Here is a 26,594-nt window from a genome sequence, read left to right on the forward strand (position 1 = left end):
GTTTCCTTTGGTTTGGTTTTTTTGGACCAAGTCATGTGCTCAAAATATGACCAGTGGGAACTCTGGTCATATATTTTGAATTTGAAATGCTGTGTATTAGAATTAAATTTAATTTTTCTAGTCAAGGGCCCTATAAGCTTGATTTTACTTACTTACTTACTTACTTACTTACTTATTTATTTATTTATTTATTTATTTATTTATTTATTTATTTATTTTAAAGATTTTATTTATGTATTCATGAGTGACAGGGAGAGAGAGAGAGAGGCAGAGACACAGGCCAAGGGAGAAGCAGGCTTCATGGAGGGAGCCCGACGTGGGACTCGATCCCGGGTCACCAGGATCAGGCCCTGGGCTGAAGGCAGCGCTAAACCGCTGAGCCACCTGGGCTGCCCTATAAGTTCGATATTAAAGGTAAAAGACAGATTAAGCATAGTTAATCAGGTTAGTAACCTAAAAATAGAAGGAAGAAATAGTTATTTTTCATATTCATGTCTCCAGAATTATAAGTGTAGGCTAACTAGAAGACTCAGCAATTGCCTCATTTTAGTTCAGACATAAAATCAATACTGAGTTTAAAAAGATGTTAAAATTGAGTTTTACTTGAAAGTTATTTACCTTCCTGCATATTATTGACTACTTAAAAAACTGGTCTAATTTGGTTTGGATCATTTGCACACTCAGATATTAAAGCTGAGAAGTTTTAAATTTGCAGTGCCATATTAGTATATTACTGAGATAGCCACACTAATCCAACTGTAAGTCATAATAAATTATAAATAGAAATAACCAGAATAAATAGAAATGATAATACTTAACTGTAACTTTAAACAAGTTACTCCACATTTATGAGCTTTACCTCATCCTAAAATATGGATGATAGTATAACTCAAGAGATTTTTCAGCATTATTTAAGAAACTGCAGAACCTTTTTAAAAAAGAACTCTTATGTGAAACCCCAGTATATAGAACATATATAAGGCAGAGCTGCTGTACTGAAGCAAATGCTCTGAGAATTAAGCCCTATCCTGCTCACTAGCCCTGTGATGCACCTTTTTGGACTCCCCATGGCTTTCACTACCACCTTTGAGCCCAGGGTTCACTGTCAATCAGCATATGACCTTCAGCTTTTATTCTCTTACAAGAGATCCTGCTTCCTTCCAACAAGCCAGAGGAAGGCTTTATGATTCAAAATGCTAGTTCTCATATTAAGATTATAGGAATTTGATCCGTTGTCAAGTTTGACACTGGAGTTTTTGTTTTTGTGGATTTTTTTTTTTAAGTTTTTTTAAGGGCGTGGAGCCCAGTATGGGGCTTGAACTCATGACACTGAGATTAAGATCTGAACTGAAATCAAGAGTGAGAGGCTTAACTAACTGACTGAGCCACCTGGGCGCCCCTTGATGCTGTTCTTAAATGGCATTATGGATATTAGAATGGGTAGAAGAAGTACACAGAATATTACAATTGATTTTTTTTTTAATCACTGCTCTAAAGAAGGATAAGGAACCACATTTTACATAGAGGGAAACCATTAGCTCAGTGGTGAGAGAGTATTAGTACAGACCTTAGTCTGGCAATCTCTGACAAAAGAACATTCCATGATGCTACTGTGCAGGTACTCTTATAACCCACATATTGATGTTCCCTCCCCTCCACTGCCCCCACTAAACTGGTGAAAGAAGAGGGAGAGGTCCCAAAAGAAAGCCCCAAAGAACATGAGGGTAGACTAGGTCATATATGAAGAACCCATTGTCTCAAATATTTCTGACTACAGTTTTAGTAGTCATAGGAATTTGAGTTATTTCTGAAAGGTATATATGTGTTTTGGAAGGGGTTGCATCATTCTCGTTTTTCCTTACAACTGCATGACTTCTGTATTGGCTAGGGGCAGACAGTAGTAATGGCTGCCTTTGTAATCCCTAGCCTCATCTTACTTTGATCCTGCTTCTGAGAGGATGAGTAGGATAGACTCCAGAGTTAGCCTTTTACTGAGTAATCAGTAGACCTGCTTTGTCTTATATATAACAACACCTGAAAGAACATGTGTCATTGACTTAACCTCTTTTTAAGAGTATTGGATGGTGAATTCAGATACAACAAAACTGGTTATTAGCTCTTCTCCAGCCGTCTGTTTACATTCATAGACTTTAAAGTATAATCATTCATTTTATACAAAGTTTTTGGAGCCCACTTATGGTGGGATTATACTGTAGTTCTGTTCTTCAGTCAAATGAACTTTTTCAAAATAAAGTGAACCAAGTAGAAAAATACACTATTTGTGGCTCCTACTAAGTCTTAACATATATGTAACCAAGCCTGAACTGTCTACAAATTACTATTACTCTGTATCTAAATGAATTGAGCAGTGGGTGATAGAGGTTAAAAATGTATTAACTTTTTTGAAATACTATAGTTGATAACCCTAATATATAAAATGCTCTTTCGGGACGCCCAGGTGGCTCAGTGGTTGGGCGTCTGCCTTTGGCTCAGGGCATGATCCTGGAGTCCCCAATTGGGTCCCACGTTGGGCTCCCTGCATGGAGCCTGCTTCTCTATCTGCCTATGTCTCTGCCTTTCTTTCTCTGTCTCTCTCATGAATAAATAAATAAATAAAATCTTTAAAAATAAATAAATAAATAAAATGCTCTTTCAAGTCAAAGTGAAAAAGATGAACATACAAATGGCAAAGGAGCAAAAGATATAAATACAGGTAGCTTACAAAAGGAGGACTCCAAATGGCCATGAAACCTATAAGGACATTTTCAACAGCATTAATAACCAAAGAAACGAAAACTAAAATAATATATTATCTTTTTGCCTATCAATTTTGGCAAAGATTCATTTTTATTTATTTAAATTCAGTTAATTAGCATACAGTGTATTATTAGTTTCAGAGGTAGAGGTCAGTGACTCTTCAGTCTTATATAATGCCCAGCACTCCATTACAAAGATTTATTTTTTTATTTTTTATTTTTTTTCCATTACAAAGATTTAAAAGAAGTATACATCCACTGTTGAAGCAAGTGTGGTAAATGAACATTTTAATCCACTGTTGATAGATTGGAATTGCCTTTTTTTTAATATTTTATTTATTTATTTGAAAGGGACTGAGAGAGAGAGAGAGAGCACAGGCAGGGTATAGGGGCAGAGGGAGAGGGAGAAGCATTCTCCCCTCTGAGCAGGGAGCCTGATGCAGGCCCAGTCCCAAGACCTCGGGATCATGACCTGAGCGAAAGGTCAGGATGCTTAACTAAGCCATTCAGGTGGCCCTGGAATAGCCTTTTTAAAGAGTCATTTGATGATATGTATCAAAAGCCTTAAATGCATGTCCTTTTACTTAGAAATTCAGCTTCTAGGAATTTAGAAGAAAGTGATAAGAGGGGCGCCTGGGTGGCTCAGTTGGTTAAGTGTCTGACTTGTGATTTCGGCTCAGGTCATGATCTTAGGGTTGTGAGGTTGAGCCCTGTACTGGGCTCTGTGCTCAGTGGGGAGTCTGCTTGAAATTTTCTCCCTCTCTGTCTGTTCTCTCACCCCCTGCTCACAGGTACATTCTCTCTTTAAAAAAAAAAAAAAAAAGTTAAAGATAAATATTGGTTCCCAAGCCCCTTTCGAATCAGAGTCCTGAGAGAAGTCTGAGACTGTCACCCCTAGAGGATGATCATGATCTGAAATTTTGGGAAAATGAGCTTAGGCAAAAATGATGCCATAGAATATTCTCTGTGGTGTGGTATGTGTTCTTTTTGGAAGCAGGATAGTACAGTGGAGAAGAAAAGATGGTAATGTGCTGAAAAACCTTTTTTTTTTTTTTAAGGGAAATGTTCATTTCAGCATCATTTCTTGTTTTTCACTATTATAAATTAAATATCCAGCATTAGGAGAATGCAATAAACTGTTGATATATTTAGTGAATTAAGGAGTACTAAGTGAATCTACATTATTTTGGTAATGTAAAACTACATGCATATGTATTAGGACTGGAAGGAAACACAGAAGAATGAAAATAGTTTTATAATTGATGAAATTACAAGTAACTTTCTTTTATGTTAAAATTTGTGGTTAAGGGGATCCCTGGGTGGCTCAGCGGTTTAGCGCCTGCCTTCGGCCCAGGGCATGATCCTGGAGTCCTGGGATCGAATCCCACATCAGGCTCCCGGCATGGAGCCTGCTTTTCCCTCCTCCTGTGTCTCTGCCTCTCTCTCTCTCTCTCTCTCTCTCTCACTCATTAAATAAATAGATAATAGATAGATAAATAAATAAATAAATAAATAAATAAATAAATAAATAAATAAAATTTGCGGTTAAAATTGGGAAAGAAACTTAAAATTTAGGCTTTACAGATGCTGAATATCTCATGATATGCTTCAAAAGGCAAATGTTTTCCTTTGTACTCCTATATTAAATTTATTTTCAGAATAGTTATAACAGCTAAAGAAAGCAAAAAGTTACTGGTATGTTGGAAACAGTATGTTTATGATGAGAAATATAAGTAGCAGTCTGAATTCTTTCCCTCCTTTTTTTTTTTTTTTTAAGATTTATTTATTCATGAGAGACATAGAGAGAGAGGCAGAGACATAGGCAGAGGGAGAAGCAGGCTCCTCACAGGGTGCCCGATGTGGGATTCAATCCTAGATCCCAGGATCATTACCTGAGCCAAAGGCAGACGCTCACCACTGAGCCACCCAGGTGTCCCTCTTTGCCTCATTCTTTATAGAAAAAAGTATTAGGAAAATTTCCATTAACAGTTTTTCCTTTAAAACTGGCAAATGTAAGTGTGAGAACAAATACTGGTAAATACACAGGATATTTTTTATTTCTTTTAAATCCTATATCTTACTCGTCTGAGAATATCTCAAACCTCTGAACTCTGTGATAAAATTATGGTAAAAATGGATCAGTAGCTTTCACCATCTGTGATACCCCAGAAGATGATGAAGATGATGAAAGTTACAATCTATTTCTGATACACTATGAAGGTTGAGAACCATCAGCTTCAGCTGTGTATAAGAAGAACAATTGATATGATAAAAAGACTTATTAATGATATTGATGTCCTTAACATTTGGTCAAATAAAAAAAGCAAGTTCTAAAACATAGTAGCTACCTGGATTCCATTCATGTTTCTCTTGCTATCTTTAGGTAGATATATAGACAGATACTCGTGGGAAAAATGTCTGGCAGGAAGTAGACGAATATATTAACATTGATTGTACACTTACAAGTTTTATAAGTTAATATTATTTTAGAAAAATTAAAAATTTTGTACATAGAAGTAAATTATTTAAAATTTTATTGCTCAGTTAAAACATTTGAAGTTTGACCTGAATTTAGCAGTGCCACTTAACTAACAGTAATAGAAACTCTTAAAGGTTTCTCAAAAACAAAATAAAAAACTCTACAGTATCAAATAGGAAAGCAAATAATAATGATGTTGTATCCTGAATTTGAATGCAATGAAAAATAAACTGGCCAATTTCCTAATCCACTTGCTGATTCAAGCTAAAAAATCTTTTCATTTTAAAAAATCACCTATTGAATAATGTCTCACCAGTGAATAGAGCTTATTTTTGCAATAATGCAATTTCAGTGGATGTGGTTATCATGGGATAATCACACCCCTGGGGTACAGCCTTGTGCCTGTAATCTCCCAGGAGTGTAATTATTTCATGATAACCGCACCCCCTGGTGTTGCATTATTTCTATTATGAAATTCTTAGTTTAGTATATAAAGTAACTTACTTTGATCACTGGAAACGGCAAGGTGCTGTTAGAATGTTCCAGCTGTGAGGTTTACAGAGACCAGCTATAAGATTTACTTCTCCTTTACAAAGTTAAATTAGGCAATCAAAATGCTTCTTTTGGCTAAGCTGTTTAGAATATCTTTTCTACGGATAAGATCATCTTAACTTTGTAAGTTTCTGTGCACTCTAAATACATCAGAATTATATGTAAAACTTGCAAGCTTCAATGGTGACTGAATTTTTATAAAATATTTTTATATTACAGTACAATCAAATGGCCTACCCACCTGCCTTTTATCTACACTCTTGGCCCTTAATTCTTATCACTGACTCTTACTATCTGTCATTTAAGTTTTTAGTGTATACTGAAATTAAACATTTTTTAATCCACAGTGACAGTTCCAAAGTAAGGAGTATTTTTGTTTTTGTCTTTTGCTTTCTTAATAGATTTAATAGTTACATATATCTGTGTGTCTCCTACTTAATCTTTTTGTTTTGTTTTTTGTTTGTCCTTTTAATAGACTTTATTTTTTATAGAAGTTTTAGATTCGGAGCAAAATTGAGAGGGAGGTACAGATTTCCCATAGCACCCTGCCCCCACAAATGCATAGCCTCTCCTATTATCACCATCCTCTATAAGAATGGTACATTTGTTATAATTTGTTAATATTTTATTTTTAAGTAATCTTTATATACCCAATATGGGGCTTGAACTTACAACCCTGAGATCAAGAGTTGGCACACTCCACCAACTGAGCCAGCCAGGCGCTTCACGTCTATTATAATTGATCAGCCTACACTGACCTATCATTATCTCCCAAAATCCATAAGTTTACATTAGAGGCACGGAAACAAAACCAAACATGAACTATTGGGATTTCGTCAAGATAAAAACTACACAGTGAAAGGAAACAATCGACAAAAGGCAGCCTGGAGCCCCTGGGTGTCTCAGTCAGTTAGGCGTCTGACTCTTGATTTCAGTTCAGGTCATGATCTCAGCGTCATGAGATTGAGCCCTGCATCAGGCTCTTCACTCAGCATAGAGTCTGCTTGTTCATCTCCTTCCCTTTTTGCCCCCTACTTGTCCTCAAATGTGTGTGTGCGCGCTCTCACGTTCTCCCTCTCTCTCTCAAAGAAAAAGAAAATTTTCGAGGATTTAAAGACTCCCTCTGAGGAACTGGGGACAAAGTCTAGCCAAGTTCTTTTTCATTTAGTTCAAACTATTTTAAATTTTCTCTTGAGACTTCTTCAACCCATGTGTTATTTAGAAGTATGGTGTTTAATCTCCAAATACTTTGGGATTTTCTGACTGTTACTGATTTCTAGTTTAATTACATTTTGGTCTGAGGGCATTGTTTGAATGATTTCTATTCTTTTATGTTTGTTAAGGTGTGTTACATAGCCCAGAACCTGGTCTGTCTTGGTGAATGTTCCATATGAGCTTGAGAAAAATGTGTATTCTGCTGTTGATGATGAGATAGTCTATAGATGTCAACTAGATGCAGTTGAAGGATAGTGCTGTTCAAGTATATCCTAATTTACTTTGCCCACTGGATCTGTCTACTTCTGAAAGAGTGGCATTGAAATCTACAACTATAATAGTAGATTTGTCTATTTCTAAAAACATTATCAGTTTTTGCCGTATATTTTGATGCTGTATTGTTAAATGCATACACATTAGAAATTGTAATGTCTTACGGAGAATGAACCCCTTTTTTCGTCGTGTAATTGTCTCTTTATGCTTGATAAATTTGCTTGGTCTGAAATCTGCTTTGTCTGAAATTAATATGTATACTACAGTTTTATTTTATTAGTGCTGACATGGTATATCTTTCTCCATTACTTTAATCTATTTGTGTCTTTATATTTAAAGTAGGTTTGTGGGCAGCCCTGATGGCCCAGTGGTTTAGCGCCGCCTTCAACCCAGGGCGTGATTCTGGAGACCCGGGATTGAGTCCCACGTCAGGCTCCCCGCAGGAAGCCTGCTTCTCCCTCTGCCTGTGTCTCTGCCTCTCTCTCTCTCTCTCTCTCTCTCTCTCTGTGCCCTCATGAATGAATAAATAAAATCTTTAAAAAATAAATAAATAAAGTAGGTTTGTTGGGATGCCTGACTGGTTCAGTTGGTACGGCGTTCTACTCTTGATCTTGGGGCAGTGAGTTCAAGCCCCACATTGGGCATAGAAACTACTTCTAAAAATTAAAAAAAAGTGGGTTTGTTATAGAGAACATTAGGTCTTATATATATAATAATATATTAATCACACAACTGAATTAAGATCTATTATATCTATAATCATTTTCTATTTCTTGCCCTCATTCTTTGTTTTATTTTTTGTGTTCTGCTCTTTTGCTATTTTCTTTGGTTTTAACTGATGATTCCATTTTCTCTCCTCTCAGTGTATCAGTTTTACTTTTTGTTTTGTTTTATTGCTTGCTTTAGAATTTGCAATATTGGGACACCTGGGTGGCTCAGCAGTTGAGTGACTGCCTTTGGCTCAAGGCGTGATCCCGGAGTCCTGGGATCAAGTCCCACATCGGGCTCCCTGCATGGAGCCTGCTTCTCCTTCTCCCTGTGTCTTTGCATCTCTCTCTGTATCTCTCATGAATAAATAAGTTAAATCTTTAAAAAAAGAAAAAAAGTTTGCAGTATAAGGACACCTGGGTGGCTCAGTGGTTGAGCGTCTGCTCAGGGATGCTGGGATCAAGTCCCACATCAGGCTCCATGCACGGAGCTTGCTTCTCCCTCTGTCTGTCTCTGCCTCTCTCATTGTGTGTCTCTCATGAATAAATAAAATATTTTTTAAAATTTTTCAATATGTATTTACAACTAATTGACTTTAAAATAGCACTGTACCACTTCACAAGTAATACCAGTACTTTATAACAGAGGGAACCAACTCCTTTATATAATACAATTCCTTTTTTCTGTCCCATTTAACATTGCTGTCAGACATTTATTCATAAGCTATAATCGTCCAATATATTGTTGCTGTTATCATTTTCAACAAGATATTATCTGTTAGATCAGTTAAGAATAAGAAAGAATATTTTTCATTTATTCCTTTTCAAATGCTCTTTCTTTATGTAGATCCAGATTTCTGATCTGTGTCATTTTCCTTCTCTCTGAAGAACATCTTTTAATCTTTCTTGCAAGGCAGGTCTATTGGTGACAAATTCCTCAATTTTTGTTTGTCTAAGAAAGTCTTTATTTTTCCTTCACTTTTGAAGGACAGTTGCACTGGATACAGAATTCAGTGTTGGTAGGTTTATCTTTCAACACTAAATATTTCACTCTCCTATTGCTTGCATGGTTTTTTAAGAGAAGTATGATGTCATTTTTATCTTTGTTCCTTTCTAGGTAAGGGTTTTTCCCCCTGTGGCAACTTTTAAGATTTTCTCTTTGTCTTTGATTCTGCAGTTTGAGTATGCTATACCTAGGTGTAGATTTTTTTTGGTATTCATCATGCTTGGTGAGCTCTGAGCCTCCTGAATCTGTGGTTTGTTATCTCTCGTTAGTCTTGGGAACTCTTATCCATTTCAGATTTGTCTTCATTTCTCTCTTTTCTCTCTTCTAGTATTCCTGTTGTGTATATGTTGTACCTTTTATAATTGTCCCACAGTTTTTGAATATTCTGGTTTTCTTTTTTTCATTTTCTTCCCCTTTGCTTTCAGTTTGAGAAGTTTCTATTCACATATCTTAAAGCTCACTGATTCTTTCCTCAGCCTTGTCCAGTCTACTGATGAGCTCATCAGAGGCATTCTTTAGTTCTATTAAAAACTTTTATTTCTAGTATTTCCTTTACATTGTTTATCTTAGTGTTTCTGTCTCTGCTTATATTACTCATCTTGGTTTGTTTGTCTTTTTTTTTAAGAATTTATTTATTCATTTGAGACAGAGAGAGCATGAGCAGGGGGGAGAGGCAGAAGGAGAGGGAGAAGCAGACTCCCCACTGAGCAGGGAGTCCAATAAGGGGCTCGATCCCAGGACCCTGAGATCATGACCTGAGCCAAAGGCAGGTATTAACCATCTGAGCCACCCAGGCACCCTTACCCATCTGTTTTTACATGTTGCCCATTCTGTCCATTAGAGCCTTTAGCATATTAGTCTTATTTAAATTCACAATCTGGTAAGTCCAGAATTTACATCTTAGCTAAAAGTCTGATTCTGATGTTTGCTTTGTATTTTAGCATACTTGTAATTTTTTTTGTTGAAAGCGAGACATGATGTATCATCAGGTAGATGAAACTGAGGTAAATAGGTCTTTAGCGGGGATCCCTGGGTGGCTCAGCAGTTTAGTGTCTGCCTTCAGCCTGGGGCGTGATCCTGGAGTCCCGAGATCAAGTCCCACGTCGGGCTCCCTGCATGGAGCCTGCTTCTCCCTCTGCCTGTGTCTCTGCCTCTCTCTCTCTCTCTCTCTCTCTCTCTCTCTCTGTGTGTGTGTGTGTGTGTGTGTGTGTGTCTTTCATGGATGGATAAATAAATTATTTTAAAAAAAAATAGGTCTTTAATGTGAGGTCCTGTGTTTATTTGCTATAGCTGTAGATATCAGGGGCTTAAATTTCTTCTAGTGTTCTTGTTTTTGTTTTCCCTGTTATCTTTTGGTTCCCTGGAGACTGCTTCTTTATAACACAGTCTGAGCCTTGCTTCAGTTGTAATCTCTTACAGGCACCCTATTAATGTGGTGGTAAGATACAGGGGAAGGAGAATCATCCTATAATCCTAAGTCTCATTCTTTTCTTTTTTAAGGTTTATTTTTATGTATGTATGTATGTGTTTATGTAATTGCTACATCCACCATGGGGCTCAAACTCATGACCCCACAATCAGGAGTTGCATGTTTCTCCAACTGAGCCAGCCAGGTGCTCCTAAGTCTCACTTTTTAGTCAGCCTGTGCCAGTAGGCTGTAACCTTCACAAGTGCTTCTCAGCTTTTCCCCTCTACTTCTCAGCTTCTTTTTTTTCCATGTAGGTTAGGTTCTGGTAAGTTTCCCTTGAGAGTAGGCATATGTTCAGGACAACAAAATGCTCTGGGAATATTTCAAAATGATTACTTTTGTTACTTACTGTTGGAAGGTAAGTACCAGGAGATATTCATAGTGGGAACCTGGTGAGGTTCCTGGAAGTAAAACTTCTAGAAGTGGTTTTAGTCCTCAAGCCAGTCCTTGCTCAGTCCAATGTTTCCCTTTTAAGGATTCCTAGTAGTTGCTGACTCTATTGGTCGTTCCTGGTCCCATTAAACTGTGATTCTGTGTGTCACCTATCTCTCCGGTTTTGGGGGCAGTGTTTTTACACTGTGGCCTCAATTCTTGAATACCTCTAAGAAGATTTGTTTTTTTCACCTCTTTGTTGTTGGAAGGATAGGAGGACTTTAAGGCTCTTTATATATTGTACCAAAATCTAAAAATTGTTAAAGTAACATAACAGTGAATAAACATTGAGTCCAAATTTGTTAACATGAGTTTCATATTCTACTAATTATTTGACTTTTGGGTTTTTAGGCTTAAATTGCTATATATGTAAAGTACTTTGCCTTTTTTTTTTAACTTAGCTATGATTTTTTAAATATTTGGGTTTTTTAAGATTTTATTTATTCATGGGAGACCCATAGAGAGAGAGAGGCAGAGACATAGGCAGAGGGAGAAGTAGGTTCCGTGCAGGGGGCCGATGTGGGACTCGATCCCAGAAGTCCAGGATCACACCTTGAGCCAAAGGCAGATGTTCAACCACTGAGCCACCCAGGTGTCCCGGTTTTTAAAATATTTAGAACTGATTTTATATAATATGGCAAATTACACATTTTTAATAAAAGTAAATTTCAAATTCAAAAAGGTGTCACTGGATAGTTTTGATATATACAAATTTTTTTTTGGTGTGTTAGCATTTTATTTCTTAAGCTGAGAATGGCTTTACAAGTTTCTGTTGTAGTGTTCTTCAGACCATTTTGAAATCTGAAATGTTGCAGAAAATTCATTGTCATTATTAATGATGCATATATCAAGATAATATATAAAAGAAACAGAAATCACCCGTGTTTCTGCCAACATGCACAGGAAATACAACTTTTAACATTTTGGCCTATGTCCTTTCAAGATTTTGTGTTCTATTCTCTCTGTATATGGTATATGTGTTTATTAACATATATAGTTCCCTAGTGAAATTTATTCATATAGAAAGAGACAGAATATATAATACATAAATGGGCCATACTCTATATTCCATTTTTATAACTTTTTAAAAATTTCATTGTGGAATTAGTTATACATTAATAAATATGACTGTATTATCATTATAATGGGTACATATTAGCCTACATATGGGTTTACTATAAATTTATTTAACCCTTTAAAAAATTTTTTTATTTAAATTCAATTAATTAACATATAATGTATTATTGGTTTCAGAAGTAGAGATCAGTGATTTATCAGTCTTATATAATACCCAGTGCTCATTACTTTATGTGCCCTCCTTAATGTTCATCACCCACTTATCCCATCCCACCATCCCCTCCCCTCCAGTGACCCTCAGTTTGTTTCCTATGATTAAGTCTCTTATGGTTTGCTTCCCTCTCTAATTTTGTCTCATTTTATTTTCTCATTTAAATTCCACTTATGAGTGAGATCATATGATAATTGTCTTTCCCTGATTGACTTCTTTTGCTTAGCATAATATCCTCTAGTTCCATCCATGTTGTTGCAAATGGCAAGATTTCATTTTCTTGATGGCTGAGTTGTAGTCCATACACCACATCTTCTTTATCCATTCATCTGTTGATGGACATCTGGGCTCTTTCCATAGTTTGGCTATTGTGGACATTGATGCTATGAACATTGGGGTGCAGGTGCCCCTTCAGATTACTACGTTTGTATCTTTAGGGTAAATGCCCAGTAGTGCAGTTGCTGAGTCGTAGGGTAGCTCTATTTTGAACTTTTTTAGGAACCTCCATACTATTTTCCAGAAGGGCTGCACCAGCTTGCATTCCCCAAAATTTCTTTTTCTTTACAATGTCTACGCCTGAGAACTTAGCCACAAATGGCTGAAATGATGTTAGGTGGGTATTTAATGTTTCACATGTCTCTATCCAGTCTTGTTTACACGATAGTTTTTAGTGTGTTTCATTCAATATGAAAATGAATAAATAGGGGATCCCTGGGTGGCGCAGCAGTTTGGCGCCTGCCTTTGGCCCAGGGCGCGATCCTGGAGACCCGGGATCGAATCCCACATCGGGCTCCCGGTGCATGGAGCCTGCTTCTCCCTCTGCCTATGTCTCTGCCTCTCTCTCTCTCTCTCTCTCTCTCTCTCTCTCATAAATAAATAAAAAATTAAAAAAAAAGAAAATGAATAAATAGCTTAAATTGAGGAATGTATTATTTTACACTTATTGCAAAGATTCGTTTGCCTATGAATGCTCTTTTCTGGGACTCCTGGGTGGCTCAGTGGTTGAGCACCTCCCTTCGGCCCAGGGTGTGATCCTGGAGTCCCGGGATCGAGTCTCACATCAGGCTCCTTGCATGGAGACTGCTTCTCCCTCTGCCTGTGTCTCTGCCTCTCTCTCTGTGTCTCTCATGAATAAATAAATAAAATCTTTTTTAAAAAAAAGAAAAGTTCCATTGACATTAACAAATTAATTGTTGTGATCCTGTTCTATCAGTAAATGACTCTGCTCTGTGTTAAAGGCATGTGTGGGGCAGTGGGGGCTACACTTACAATAATCTCCAAGGGGTATTAAAATTTTCAGATCACAGTCGTAACTCTCTTTTACATGATTCTTCCTATTAACATCATTCTGTGTACTCAATGTCTGCCAGCTTCAAGTAAAGAAAATTAGTTAGTGATTACCTGGAAAAGGAAAACGAATGAAATGTAGTCCACCTAAGTAAATATTAATTCTACACAAATCAAACTTAATGAAGTTAACAACTTTCATCATGTTCCACTCACTTAGAATGCCATACTTTTTGCCTTTTCCAAAATTGTATGACAGTTTGAAAATCAAATTCAGTTTCTTGTTCTTTCCTGGAAAGTCTAAGTTTTTCTGAATTGGGGACTGTATCTTATTTATCTTTGTATCCCAATGCCTTGTACAATGTACATGCTTAATAAATAATAGTTTAGTGGTTGAATGGAAAGATTTGGTAACTATTATAAGCATCACTGTTTATCATCTCAATATATCTTATAACACAGATTTATAATTTATATTTTTCCTGTTCTTTGATATGAACTAGTGTTCCCCAAAAGCTTATAAGCTTGAAGACAAAAATTAAGTTCCTGTTCTCTAAGAGGCCTAATGAAATAAAATAATCTTGGATTCCTGGTGGCTTAGCCATTGAGCGTCTGCCTTCAGCTCAGGGCATGATCCTGGGGTCTAGGATCAAGTCCTTCAAGTCCTGCACCGGGCTCCTTGTAGGAAGCCTACTTCTCTCTCTCTCTCTCTCTCTCTCTCTCTCTCTCTCTCTCTCTCTCTCTCTGTATCCCTCATGAATAAATAAGTAAAATCTTTAAAAATAAATAAATAAAATATTTAATAATAATAATCTCCCAGTAATACATGATTTTTAAAATCACTTTGTATGTTATATAGTAGGGATGAATAAGTTGAAATTCCCTATGCCAGACTCTCTCCATAGTTAGAGATGTAATACAGAAATGTAGTTAAGAGTCTATAATTGAGTAATTACTGTTGACTGGTTTAAAATATCATTTGTAACTTTAAGCCAAATGCACTGGTTCTTAAGTGTAGAGTTCAAGTCTGACTAATGTTATGTACCCATGTAACCAATGTCTCTGACAAAGATTCAGAGTATAGAGTATTGCCATAACCTAGAAAATCTTTCCCTTCTGTCCCTTACCAGTCAGCCTCCTCCACCCACAACTGCTGTTCTAATTTCTAATTTCATATGTTAGTTTTACCTGTTCATGAACTTCATATAAATGGAATCATACAGCATGTATTTTCTGTGTCTGACTGCTTTGATTCAGCATAATGTTTTTGAGGTTTGTGAATGAATAATTTTCAAGAGCTCTCATATTCTCTCTCAGGAGCATTCATATTCTTAGAACTTAATTAAAACATGGTGCTAACTTCTAGCACTTCATGTTCATCACAGCAAATGATTTTTCTTAGTCCTCTATGGACTGTGAATTCACTTTATTATCACTGGATGTAGCATCACTAAAGTATTTGCATGTAAATTAAGTTGAAGATATAAAATGTCATATATTTTCAACTATTCTGTAAGGGAAGGTTGTTTTTAATAAATACTGTTCTTTACTGACATACAATAAGAGAAGTTTTATCTTACCTTGTTTCTGTGTATTTTCCAGAGACATAGACTAAAATGAAATGTTCAATTTTTCCTTTACGTTGTATGTTTTAATATAGATCAAATTAGCTGTCTTCAGTATGAACTTGGGATAGGGCAATAAGAAACCCTATTGTTTCCAGCCTCCACTAAGCTAAACTGGCAGTGTGTCAGGAAAATTCCCAGTATGGAGCAGTTTTATTACAATTCAGTACAATTGGTTCTTGTATAACCTTTAGAAAATCATACATAAAACATTCTCATCTATATAAATAAAAATCACCCACACACTTTATTAATAGCTTTGTTCACTGTTTCCCTGGGACTTGTGCTGCATGTTCCCACTGTGCCCCCTTTTTCAGTCTTTTTTAAGATAACTTTCTATAAGCTTTCTTAAAAGCAAAAAGGTTAGGTAATATTAGGAGTCATATATGAGATTCTTTTTTTTAATTTTTTTTTCATATATGAGATTCTTGATAGTTCCCACTAGACACAGATCTCCCTCTCAGTTGTGTACTCTAGTGTCTCTGTGTGTCCTTTTTACATTTAGTAACAAGGAGTGGCTTTTTTACTAGATACAGTCAATTTAATTTTAGGAAAGAAAGAAAGAAGGTTGTACTTTCACAGAAATACGGATCATATTTTATTTGTGATAATGTTAGGGGGGTTATTTTAAAACACATATTTTTGGGATGCCTGGGTGGCTCAGCAGTTGAGCATCTGCCTTTGGCTCAGGGCGTGATCCCAGAGTCCCAGAATCGAGTCCCACATCGGGCTCCCTGCATGAAGCCTGCTTCTCCCTCTGCCTATGTCTTTGCCTCTCTCTGTGTCTCTCATGAATAAATAAATAAAATCTTTTAAAAAAAACACATATTTTTAAGGTTCTACCACTGTCACTATGACTACATGGTAGCACCAAAACATACTGGTTTGAAGTCTCAGCATTTTTTTCCTTAGTCTACTTCATTAACCAGAAATGTGTTTCTTTCAACTGTCGTTTTTCTAAATCTAAATTAAAGAATATTTTCTATGTATTCTCCAAAGTATATGGTATACAGTGCCAAGGTAATTTAATAATAAACCTCTAGATCTAACTGCCAACTTACAGAAAATATAGTGACTAGAAGAACATTTTAATGACATCACTATCCAGAATATGGGAAATTTACAGAACAAGTGACCCAGTTTTCTCAACAAATGAAAGCAGGTAGGGGGTAAGGGTGGTGAAATTTTTTTAGATTAAAACAGACTTAAGGTATGTGTCACTTATACCTCAATTTAAAAAGTGAGAGGGGGATTTAAGAGATACATGAACTAGATGCAGTGTGTGGACCCTGCTTGGATCCTAATCTGGACAAACCAACTGTGAAAAGATACTTTTGAGACAACCTGAATGATGACTGGATATCAGATGCCAATTTAAAGTGCCAATAGGGACAGTTGTAATAAAGGTATTAGGGTTTTGTTTTTTAAGAAATACTCCTTGGAAAAAAAAGAAAATGAAATACTCTTTGGTGAGGCACCTGGGTGGCTCAGTCAGTTAAATGCTTTCGGCTCATGTCATAATCCCAAGGTCCCAGGATCAAGGTCTTCATCAGGCTCTCTGCTCAGAGGGTAGCCTGCTTCTCCCTCTGCCCCTCCCCCTGCTCATGCTTGTGCTTTCTCTTTCCAAGAAATAAATAAATAAATAAATAAATAAATAAACAAATATTTTTTAAAAAACCGCCAAGACAAACAAACAAACAAATATTAAAAAAAAAAAAAAAACCGCCAAGATGTGGAGAAATACTCTTTGGGGGACCTGGATGGCCCTGTCAGTTGAGCATCTGCCCAGCTCAGGTCATGGGATCAAGCCCCACATTGGGCTCCCTGCTCAGCAAGGAGTCTGCTTCTCCTCTCCCTCTGCCCCTCCCCATGTTTGTCCTCTCTCTCAAATAAATAAATAAAATCTTTTTTTTAAAAAAAAAGCCTCCTTGTTTATTAGTAATTAAATACCAAAGTGATATCTGAGATTTTATGTCTATCAAATAAACTTAGCTCTATCAAATACTCTATCAGTAACTCTATCAAAAAAAAAGTAAAGGAAGTTAGAAGTAATAAGAATGGCAAAATATTGATAATTGTTGAAACTTTGAAAGGAGTACATAGGGTTCATTACATTACTCTCTCTAGGTTAGGAATTTTTCACTGTATAAAGTTAAAATCAATGGGAAGGAAAAAAATTATCATTTTTTTAAAGATTTTATTAATTTGAGAGAGAGAGAATGCAAACAAGCATAGGGAGTCGCAGAGGGAAAGGGAGAGGGAGAGAGGGGCTCCATCTCACGACACTGATCTGAGCCAAAATCAACAACAGACGCTTAACTTTGGCTGAGCCACCCAGGTGCCCCTACCATTTTTTTTTTCTTTTTTAAGATTTTTTTTATTGATTTTAGAGAGAGAAAGCACACCAGTGGGAGAGGCAGAGGGAGAAGGGGAAGAAATTCCAAGCAGATTCCGTGCTGAGCCTGAGCCCAATGCAGGACTCAATCTCATAACTCTGAGATCACAACCTGAGTGGAAAGCAAGAGTCAGACACAACCGACTGTGCCACCCAGGCGCCCCATCACACTTTAATAGCAGCAAAACTATGTTCACTGTAGGAATAGCAGACATTTTTCAGCAAACAGTAACATCCCATAAATTAAATTGATGTGTTATATTTAGGGGAAGGAGGAAAAGGCATTTGTAATACAGCCTTACCTAACCTACTATTACTCATTGCCCTCCCTTCTCCCACTGAATACCATGAAATTGTAGAATGCTTCATTTGAAAGGAATGATGAACTTTGAAAGGAAGATACATCTGTCCTTGGGAAGAGCAGATGGACTGTGCTAGCAGTGAAAACACGTGTCTTTTCCTTCACCATTCAGCTTTCTCCTTGGGAGTCACTTGGGACTGCTATCCAGTTGTGAAGTCAGTGATACGGCCTTTCTCAAAGCCAGAACTTTTGGCTTCCTCTGTTGTTCTCTGATAAAAATATCTGTTTTACTATGGAATACTTTTTACCTTCCATTATTTTTACTTAGTTCTATAAAAAATGAATGCTCTAAGTGAATAGACTAGGGCCTTTACATAATTTTGTACAACATAATTCGCCGCCTTTTTTTCCCCAGAGACACTGACTGCATGGTATTTTCCTAGTAGAAAATAGTCTAGGTCTAATTGGGACATAAACTGAATACATTAGTCACAATCAGTAACAGCAAAGAAAGTTTGCAAAATTAGTGAAAGCTGAAAACAGTTTCTAAGTTGTAACATTGGTTTTCATGCTGTGGAGGCTTAACCCAACCTGACTAAAGTGATCTAGAAAGGAGCCCTAAGAAATCTACATTTTAAAACAAAACCCTTTTCCTGAATTCTCTAGAATTATTCAACCATAGCAAATCTAAGAGCAAATCAAACATTCCTGAGCCCCAAATCCAGTTGTCATTTAAATTATTAAGGCACTACACATGAAAGTAGTCATTTTGCATTTGAATATATTTTTAAATCTATTTTTCCAACATATCTGTATAATCTATTGTATCAACTAAATTTTGAGTTCTCAGAACTAGAGTCATTTCTGTCAATTTAACTCTTCATAGCCACTGTCACAATAATGGGAAAGTATAAAGATATCTTGCTAAATATATCTTCATTAAACCTGACTTGTCACATCTTCTAAACTCAGAACTTTTGATGATAGAAGGTTTAAGTAGGGGCGCCTGGGTAGCTCAGTTGGTGAAGCATCTGCCTTCAGCTCAGGTCATGATCTCAGGGTTCTTGGATCAAGCCCAGCATCAGGCTCCCTGCTCAGTAACAAGTCTGCTTCTCCCTCTTCTCTCCCTCTGTGATCTCTGTGGCTCTCACTCTTTCTCAAATAAATAAAATCTTAAAAAAAAAATAGAAGAAGGTTTAAGTATTAGAATATGTGAATAAGGGATCCCTGGGTGGCACAGCGGTTTGGCGCCTGCCTTTGGCCCAGGGCGCATCCTGGAGACCCGGGATCAAATCCCACGTCAGGCTCCCGGTGCATGGAGCCTGCTTCTCCCTCTGCCTATGTCTCTGCCTCTCTCTCTCTCTCTCTCTCTCTCTCTCTCTCTCTATCATAAATAATAAAAAAATAAAAATAAAAATAAATAGAATATGTGAATAAGACTGAATTATGGGCAGCCCTGGTGGCTCAGAGGTTTAGCGCCACCTTGGGTTCAGGGCGTGATCCTGGAGACCCGGGATTCCGCGTCAGGCTCCCTCCATGGAGCCTGCTCCTCCCTCTCCCTGTGTCTCTGCCTCTCTCTCTCTGTCTCTCATGAATAAATAAATAAAATCTTTAAAAAAAAAACTGAATTTTAAGAAATACTATTCTAAAAGTACTTTTTAAATTTTAAAGAATATGTCAAAATAATTAAATGTTTTATAGGTACTGGTAAAAATAGTAATTGTTACTGTTTATTGAATATGATTTGTCAGGTAGTTCCCTAAGTATTTAGTCTTACAGTGTAGAAGTATATGCCAAGCGTATGTACTACACAGAGTTCACTTGAGGTTTTGGAGCAATATAAATGCTGGAAGAATAATGTTTGTTTCATAATCTATATAATCTGTCAGACTGGCTAAAGGGAGGTCATTTTCTTCAAGTAGTTTTAACTACTGTAATGAAAGTGTAAAAGCATGTTTTTTAAAAACTTAAATTACCCATCTTTTTTATTAAGATTTATTTATTTATTTATGATAGACATAAAGAGAGAGAGAGAGGGGCAGAGACACAGGCAGAGGGAGAAGCAGGCTCCATGCCGGGAACCCGACACGGGACTTGATCCCGGGACTCCAGGATCACGCCCTGGGCCAAAGGCAGGCACCAAAACGCTGAGCCACCCAGAGATCCCCTAAAATTACCCATCTTTTGATGAAATTAGTAGCCTCTCATCATAATGGCCAAGCTCTTTGGCCCTTTACTGGAGTAGTTTTTATCCTTAGCAGGTTTGTTTTCTGGATTCATTTGACATCTAAAAAAGTTGTTAACAAGGAAATGTAGTTTTGATGCTTCAGAAACACATTTTCTTCTTCTTTTTTTTTTTAAGATTTTATTTATTTATTCATAGAGAGAGAGGCAGAGTCACAGGCAGAGGGAGAAGCAGGCTCCATGCAGGGAGCCCGACATGGGACTCGATCCCAGGTCTCCAGGATCACACCTCGGGCTGCAGGCGGCGCTAAACCGCTGCGCCACCAGGGCTGCCCGAAAACACATTTTCTACTTTATAAAATTATGTTCCTACTTTCAGTTGCTCTTGGTAGTATGAATAGAATAGTAAAGCCCATAGATTCTAATAAAAGATAGTAACATACACCTGAACTTTTCTGACCAAACTTTTTATTTTTTTATTATTATTTTTTAATATTTTATTTATTCATAGAGACACACAGAGAGAGGCAGAGACACAGGCAGAGGGAGAAGCAGGCCCCCTACAGGAAGCCTGACGTGGGACTCGATCTCGGGTCTTCAGGATCACACCCCAGGCTGCAGGCGACCGCCGCGCCACCCGGGGCTGCCCTGACCAAACTTTTTAAACAAAGATGTTACTAGCATTTGAGATTTGAATTTTGTCTTTTGTTTTCCATGGTAACATGTAAGTGAACATGCAAATAACTAGTAAAAAATCAATAAAGTAGTGAAAAGACACACAGATGAAGTATTTAATCAACAAACTAGAGAATCTGTTTCTGAAGTTTATCCCCCACCCTCCCTTATGAATTCCTTCTTGGCAGGAACTTTCTTATTCTTCCTTATATTCTGGATAGATTACCCAGGGAAGTTCATTTAAGACAGTATAGATAATTTAGGCCAGAAACTTCAAACAGCTGCATAAAATGTCCTTATATGCTACCTGCAGCAGGGAAAACGAAAATGAAATAATATGAAAGAAAGAGGAAAGGATCTCTGCTTCCATATGTTAAAGATAATAATGTTAAGCAAAGAGCACAGACTTTTTTTTAATTGGTTTTTTTAATGTTATCTATCTTTAGTCCGTGTTATTTATCTTTAGTATATACTATGTGACCCAAAAGGAGCTTGCTATTCAGTTTGAGATTTTGTAAAAGTGGAAACAGCAGCTTGTGAAAAATATAACACACACACACACACACACACACACACACACACACACACCTATAGCCAGCCTAAAATTATCATCAACCCCAAATTAATAACTAGAATTTTCAAACTCTGTATATATGAGAGATTAACAAAAGTGCTTAATAGTGATGCATAGTGTGCGTGTATGTGCCTGCATACATACTTGTTTGTGTGTGTGTGTATTCTATTGATAATTAGCAACTACATGGCAATGTATTCAGTATTAGTACTTGATAACTAAGGATGAGGAATTTTGAATGGGAAACTACAATAACAAATTGCTCATATACCTTTAAAAGTTTCTTTTTTGAATTCTTACTATAAGAATAACTATTAAAGTTTAATTGCAGTTTTTTACTATTTTTCTTTGAATTTATCCTAAAAACTGCCAAGCAGCTAAATGTATCTTTTTCAATGTGACAAAGTTACATAAGAAGAGAATCCCCTAGCACGTAAGGAAAAATGCAATTATTTTCTATTCTGAATCTCCAGACTGCTGTTTTAGAAAATCATATCTGATTATTTGCTCAGCAGAAGATTATTGAGTTGATTTAGCTGTGATTTTACTTAACAAAGCTTCAACTGCATTCCTACTGTGGAGTCCAAAAAAGGTAGAGAGATATAAATGATACATTCAAACTGCGATTTTTGTGAACAGGGCCATCGATGCACCCCTCGGAGCTAATAGCGGAGATGAGAAACAGTGGGTTTGCACTGAAACGAAATGTACTGGGGAGAAACTTGACCGCAAATGATCCATCACAGGTAATGATCTTTTTATCGGTAAGCTGAAAATGTCTATAAATCTAAATGTGATTGCTTGTGAATTGCTACTTAATGTTTTCCAATATGCATATATCCATAGGAAAGCAAGATAGAGCAAAGAAAATGCCTAAAATGTATTTTGATTTTGGTTCTTTATTATTTTAACCTAAATGAGAAATTGTTTTTAAACCTATATTTTAATAAATGAAACTGCTCCTCTAGGTTTGTGTGGATAAAATCGCTAACCGAACTGGTGATAAGGTTGTTTTTTTTCCTTCCTGCTAACTTACATTAAATAGAACGAAAGGGAAGAAGTGTATGGAAGCAAACTCCTAAAAATTATAGAAAATATTTTAAATTTACTTAATTTATCAAACTGGACATAGATCCGGAAAATGATTGCATTTGAAGGATTGTTGATATCCTAATGCAAACTATTTTATTTAATGAGGAAACTGGAGCCCAGAGAAGTGACATGATTGCCCTTGTGGAGCATGTGGTTGTTGAGAGACAGAACCAACGTGAAAATCCAGACTCCCATTGGCAGAAAGTTGTGATACTCTGCAAAGAGGCACATTATTTTCCAGGCACTGCTCGGGACTGTTCATATAACCAATATAGTCGTTTATTTGTACTGTTTGATACATTGGTATGTGTTTGATAATCATATATTGGATAATGTGCTGTTGAATTTATAAAGGCTAAAATTGTGGATGGTTTGACCTTCTTATAAAAGTTCATGGTCTTCTTGGCTTTAACATTCATTAAGTTAAAAATAAAATCTTTAAACACTTAAGTGTTTAAATTCAAACGCAAGAGATGGAGAGCAGAAGCCATGCTATAAATGGTTTTGTCTGTTTCTCTATCTTCCTCTTCCTGGGAAAGTTTGTTAATGCCAACAAAGCAGTTATCTCAACCTCTTAGCATGTTATAATCCTCTTTGGCAGGCAAACTATAAAACATTTTTTAGTCTACCCCCCCCACCCCACTTCCCAATCCAGGATGTCATACTCATCTATAGTATGTCCCTAACACAAAATTTCTTATTTGTAAATGTTTTCCGTCCCATCTGATAACTAACTTGTCTTGCAATCTAACAATTTACTGATATTTTGTCGACTCAGGAATATGTCGCAAGTGAAGGTGAAGAAGATCCAGAAGTCGAATTTTTAAAGTCACTAACAACCAAACAAAAACAGAAACTTCTCAGGTAATTAAAAAGTGTATATTAAATGAATTCAACTATTTTCTCTTATATTTCATCTTAGAATCCTATTTAACCCTGATCCTAAGAACGTATGAAGCTACTTTAAGCCACGCAACACATCTTTGATTTGTTCTTCAGCTTAGAAATACAATTTTGTCTTTCTTTCAATAATATGAAAAGGAGTGTAAGATTATATACTTAGATTATGACACAAATTCATTATACTTTTTAGAACATTTAGTTTGGAAATAGCTTTATTTGTAGGTTTTACTTTTCATAAAATAGATTTGTATATATCTTTGCACACAGTTCGCATAAAATATAGAGCCATGGATTACTCTTTTTGTAAGATTTTATGAGCAATGCTGAAAAATATTTAAATTTAAGGTAAATATGAATCTTGTTAAACAGACTACCGCTGGATTAAAGAATCCAGGAAATGTCTGCGGAGTCCAATAGAGGGAGCTCATGATGTTTCCAGTCTGTGAATTTTGAGAATGGCCGGACAGAACTCAGTGAAAACATTTATTTCAGAGTAACTCAAACACATAAACAAGTTACTCTTCTGAGATGTGAAGTACTCTTCAGAAATTCAGAATGACTTAATAAAATTGTCCTAATTATTTTTAAATCTTAACCGTTATTGAAAACTAGTATGTGATTATTTTAAATAACAAAACCAAGAAACAAAAAAAGTATAAAGTGTATTCTTTTTTAGAATTTCTGGAGAATATACCCTTAAATTTTGGTAATGTAATATTGGTTAGTATTTCCATACTTTAAAATAGTACATACGTATAATTAATTTTTCATCTAATTATAGCTATATATTTGAGTTTACATTAGCACGTAACTAACGTTATAAAGCCTCCTTGAGGTCAGGCTGACCATTCATTCAGAGTGCTATATAATTTCAAGTTCTGATTCAGTAAGAATTTTCTTTAATAGTCATTACCATTGAAGGAAGTATAGTCAGAGAATTGGGCCTAATGCATTTAATTTTGTGTGTGACTTGAATAATTTAAGGAAAGAAAATTGTGGGATCCCTGGGTGGCGCAGCGGTTTAGTGCCTCCCTTTAGCCCAGGGCGTGATCCTGGAGACCCGGGATCAAATCCCACTTCGGGCTCCCGGTGCATGGAGCCTGCTTCTCCCTCTGCCTATGTCTCTGCCTCTCTCTCTCTCTCTCTGTGACTATCATAAATAAATAAAAAATAAAAAAAGAAAGAAAATTGTTATTTAATAAAGAATGCATTTATATTTGAAAACCACTTTCAGTAGTGTCAAAGAAAATATATCGTCTATTTAAAATTTTGTATTTGGGGCAGCCCTGGTGGCACAGCGGTTTAGCGCCGCCTGCAGCCCGGAGTATGATTCTGGAGACCTAGGATCGAGTCCCACGTCAGGCTCCCTGCGTGGAGCCTGCTTCTCCCTCTACCTGTGTCTCTGCCTGCCTCTCTCTCTCTCTCTCTCTCTCTCTCTCTCTCTCTCTGTCTCTCTGTCTCTCTGTCTCTCTGTCTCTATGAATAAATAAATAAAATCTTTAAAAAAATAAAAATAAATAAAATTTTGTATTTGTCAACACAAGGACTATTTTTACATAGTGTGTTACTATTTTCCCAATAACAGGAAATTGGACCGACTTGAGAAGAAAAAAAAGAAAAAGAAAAAAGATAGGAAAAAGAAAAAGCTTCAGAAAAGCAGAAGTAAACACAAAAAACATAAAAATAGGTCTCCCTCTTCCTCATCCTCCTCCTCCTCCTCTTCCTCCTCGTCCTCCTCCTCCTCTAGTGAGACTTCAGAAAGCAGTAGTGAGAGTGACAACAAAGAAAAGAAAACACAAAAGAAGAAAAGAAAGAAAAATAAGTGTTCAGAGAATAACAACAATGATTCTGAAGAGAAGGACAAGTCTAAGAAGAGAAAACTTTATGAAGAATTTTCTAGCAGTCACCATGACAAGGATGAAGCCAAGGAAAAGCCTAGGTTTTTAAAACAAGAGAGTTCTAGGGAGAATAGCAAATGGGGCCATTCTGATTCCGACAGAAAGTCCAGAAGCCATAACCAGAGCCCAGAGAAGAGAGGATCTGAAAGAAATGAGAGGAGCAGCAGGAGCCAGAGCAGAGATGAGAGGGGTAGGAGAAGCCGAAGCAGAAGTCACGGCAGTTACAAGCAAAGGGAAAGCAGAAAACGGCCACAGCGAAGTCCCAGTGAAAAGCGGAATGGAAAGAATGATACCAGGAGCCATGGCACAGATGCACATAGAGGAGGAAAAACACACAGGGAGAACCCAGGAGATAAGCATACCAGAGTGACACAAAGAGAACGAAGCAGAAGCAGAGAGAATAAAGAGAGACTATATGTGACGATTACCTGGGAATAAAAATATCTCCACTCCCTCACTGAATACCTGTGGCAAGGGCTAAATTATATACTATTGTCTTTCTAATAAAAAAGCTCTGTTTTAATTTTCCATTCCTGAAAACTGTCATATCAAATACAAAAACCATAGGAGTCCTGTAAGAATGAACTTTGCAAATATTTGTAAGTAATCTCTTTTGGGGCTGTAAAAATACCTTCTCTTGATAAATGTTTCTTGTGCTCTATACTAGATTAAAAAGCCCATATAACTCTGTGACATTTTCTTTGTTCTGAAACATCATTAAAAGAATGACAGTACACTGAATTGATTTAATTTTTGTTTTTTTCTGTTCAAACGTAGTATTTTTAAGATTTGAATTTACTTGAAGCAAAGTATAATCGTTGCTGAAATTCTTACAGTATGAATTCAGTAGTGGAATTTTTAAGATTTTATTTATTGGAGAGAGCACAAGCAGGGGGAGCAGCAGACAGAGGGAGAAGAAAAAGCAGGCTCCCTGAAGAGGAGGCACCTGACGCAGGGCTCGATCCCAGGACCCTGAGATCACAGCCCAAGCTGAAGGCAAACGCTTAACCAACTGAGCCACCCAGGCGCCCCTCAGCAGTGGATTTGATCAGTGTTTCCTTAAAACATTTAAGCTCCCTTCAGGTGTTTTTGTTCTCCTCTTTACCTTGGGATACATCCTAGTTTTCTGTGCTACCATAACAAATTACCTCAGACTTCAAACAACACCAATATACTGTACACTTCTGGAGATCAGAAGTCCGAAATGGGTCTCCCTGGGCTAAAATCAGGGTTCAGCAGGATTGGTTCCTTCTGGAAGCTCTCGGAAAAAATCCATTTGCTTGCTTATTTCCAGCTTCTGGAGTCCCGGCTGCACTCCTTGGCTCCTGGCCCCTTCTTCCATCTTCAGCACTGACAAGGGCAAAGTTAAGTCCTCACATCTGATCATTCTGACACTTTGATATTCTGCATCCCTCTTGCACTTTTAAAGACCTTTCTGATTAGATTGGTTCCACCGGAGAAACTCCCTATTTTTTTTTTAAGAT

The 26,594-nt window shown here is 36.7% G+C and overlaps 1 protein-coding gene across 1 annotated transcript in view; it reads left to right on the forward strand.

Annotated features, from left to right (window-relative positions):
- The window catches only part of CIR1 (corepressor interacting with RBPJ, CIR1), a 39,284-nt gene extending 13,433 nt beyond the window's left edge, over nucleotides 1-25,851 (forward strand). Inside the window, exons 8-10 of the mRNA XM_055307940.1 lie at nucleotides 21,857-21,963; nucleotides 23,088-23,173; nucleotides 24,798-25,851. Of these exons, the coding sequence (XP_055163915.1) occupies nucleotides 21,857-21,963; nucleotides 23,088-23,173; nucleotides 24,798-25,548 (944 nt within the window). The 3' untranslated portion in view covers nucleotides 25,549-25,851. The remainder of the gene's footprint in view (nucleotides 1-21,856; nucleotides 21,964-23,087; nucleotides 23,174-24,797) is intronic.
- Nucleotides 25,852-26,594: the final 743 nt, after the last annotated feature.

The sequence above is a fragment of the Nyctereutes procyonoides genome, unplaced genomic scaffold, assembly GCF_905146905.1.
Source record: "Nyctereutes procyonoides isolate TBG_1078 unplaced genomic scaffold, NYPRO_anot_genome, whole genome shotgun sequence".
Taxonomy (NCBI): Eukaryota; Metazoa; Chordata; class Mammalia; order Carnivora; family Canidae; genus Nyctereutes; species Nyctereutes procyonoides.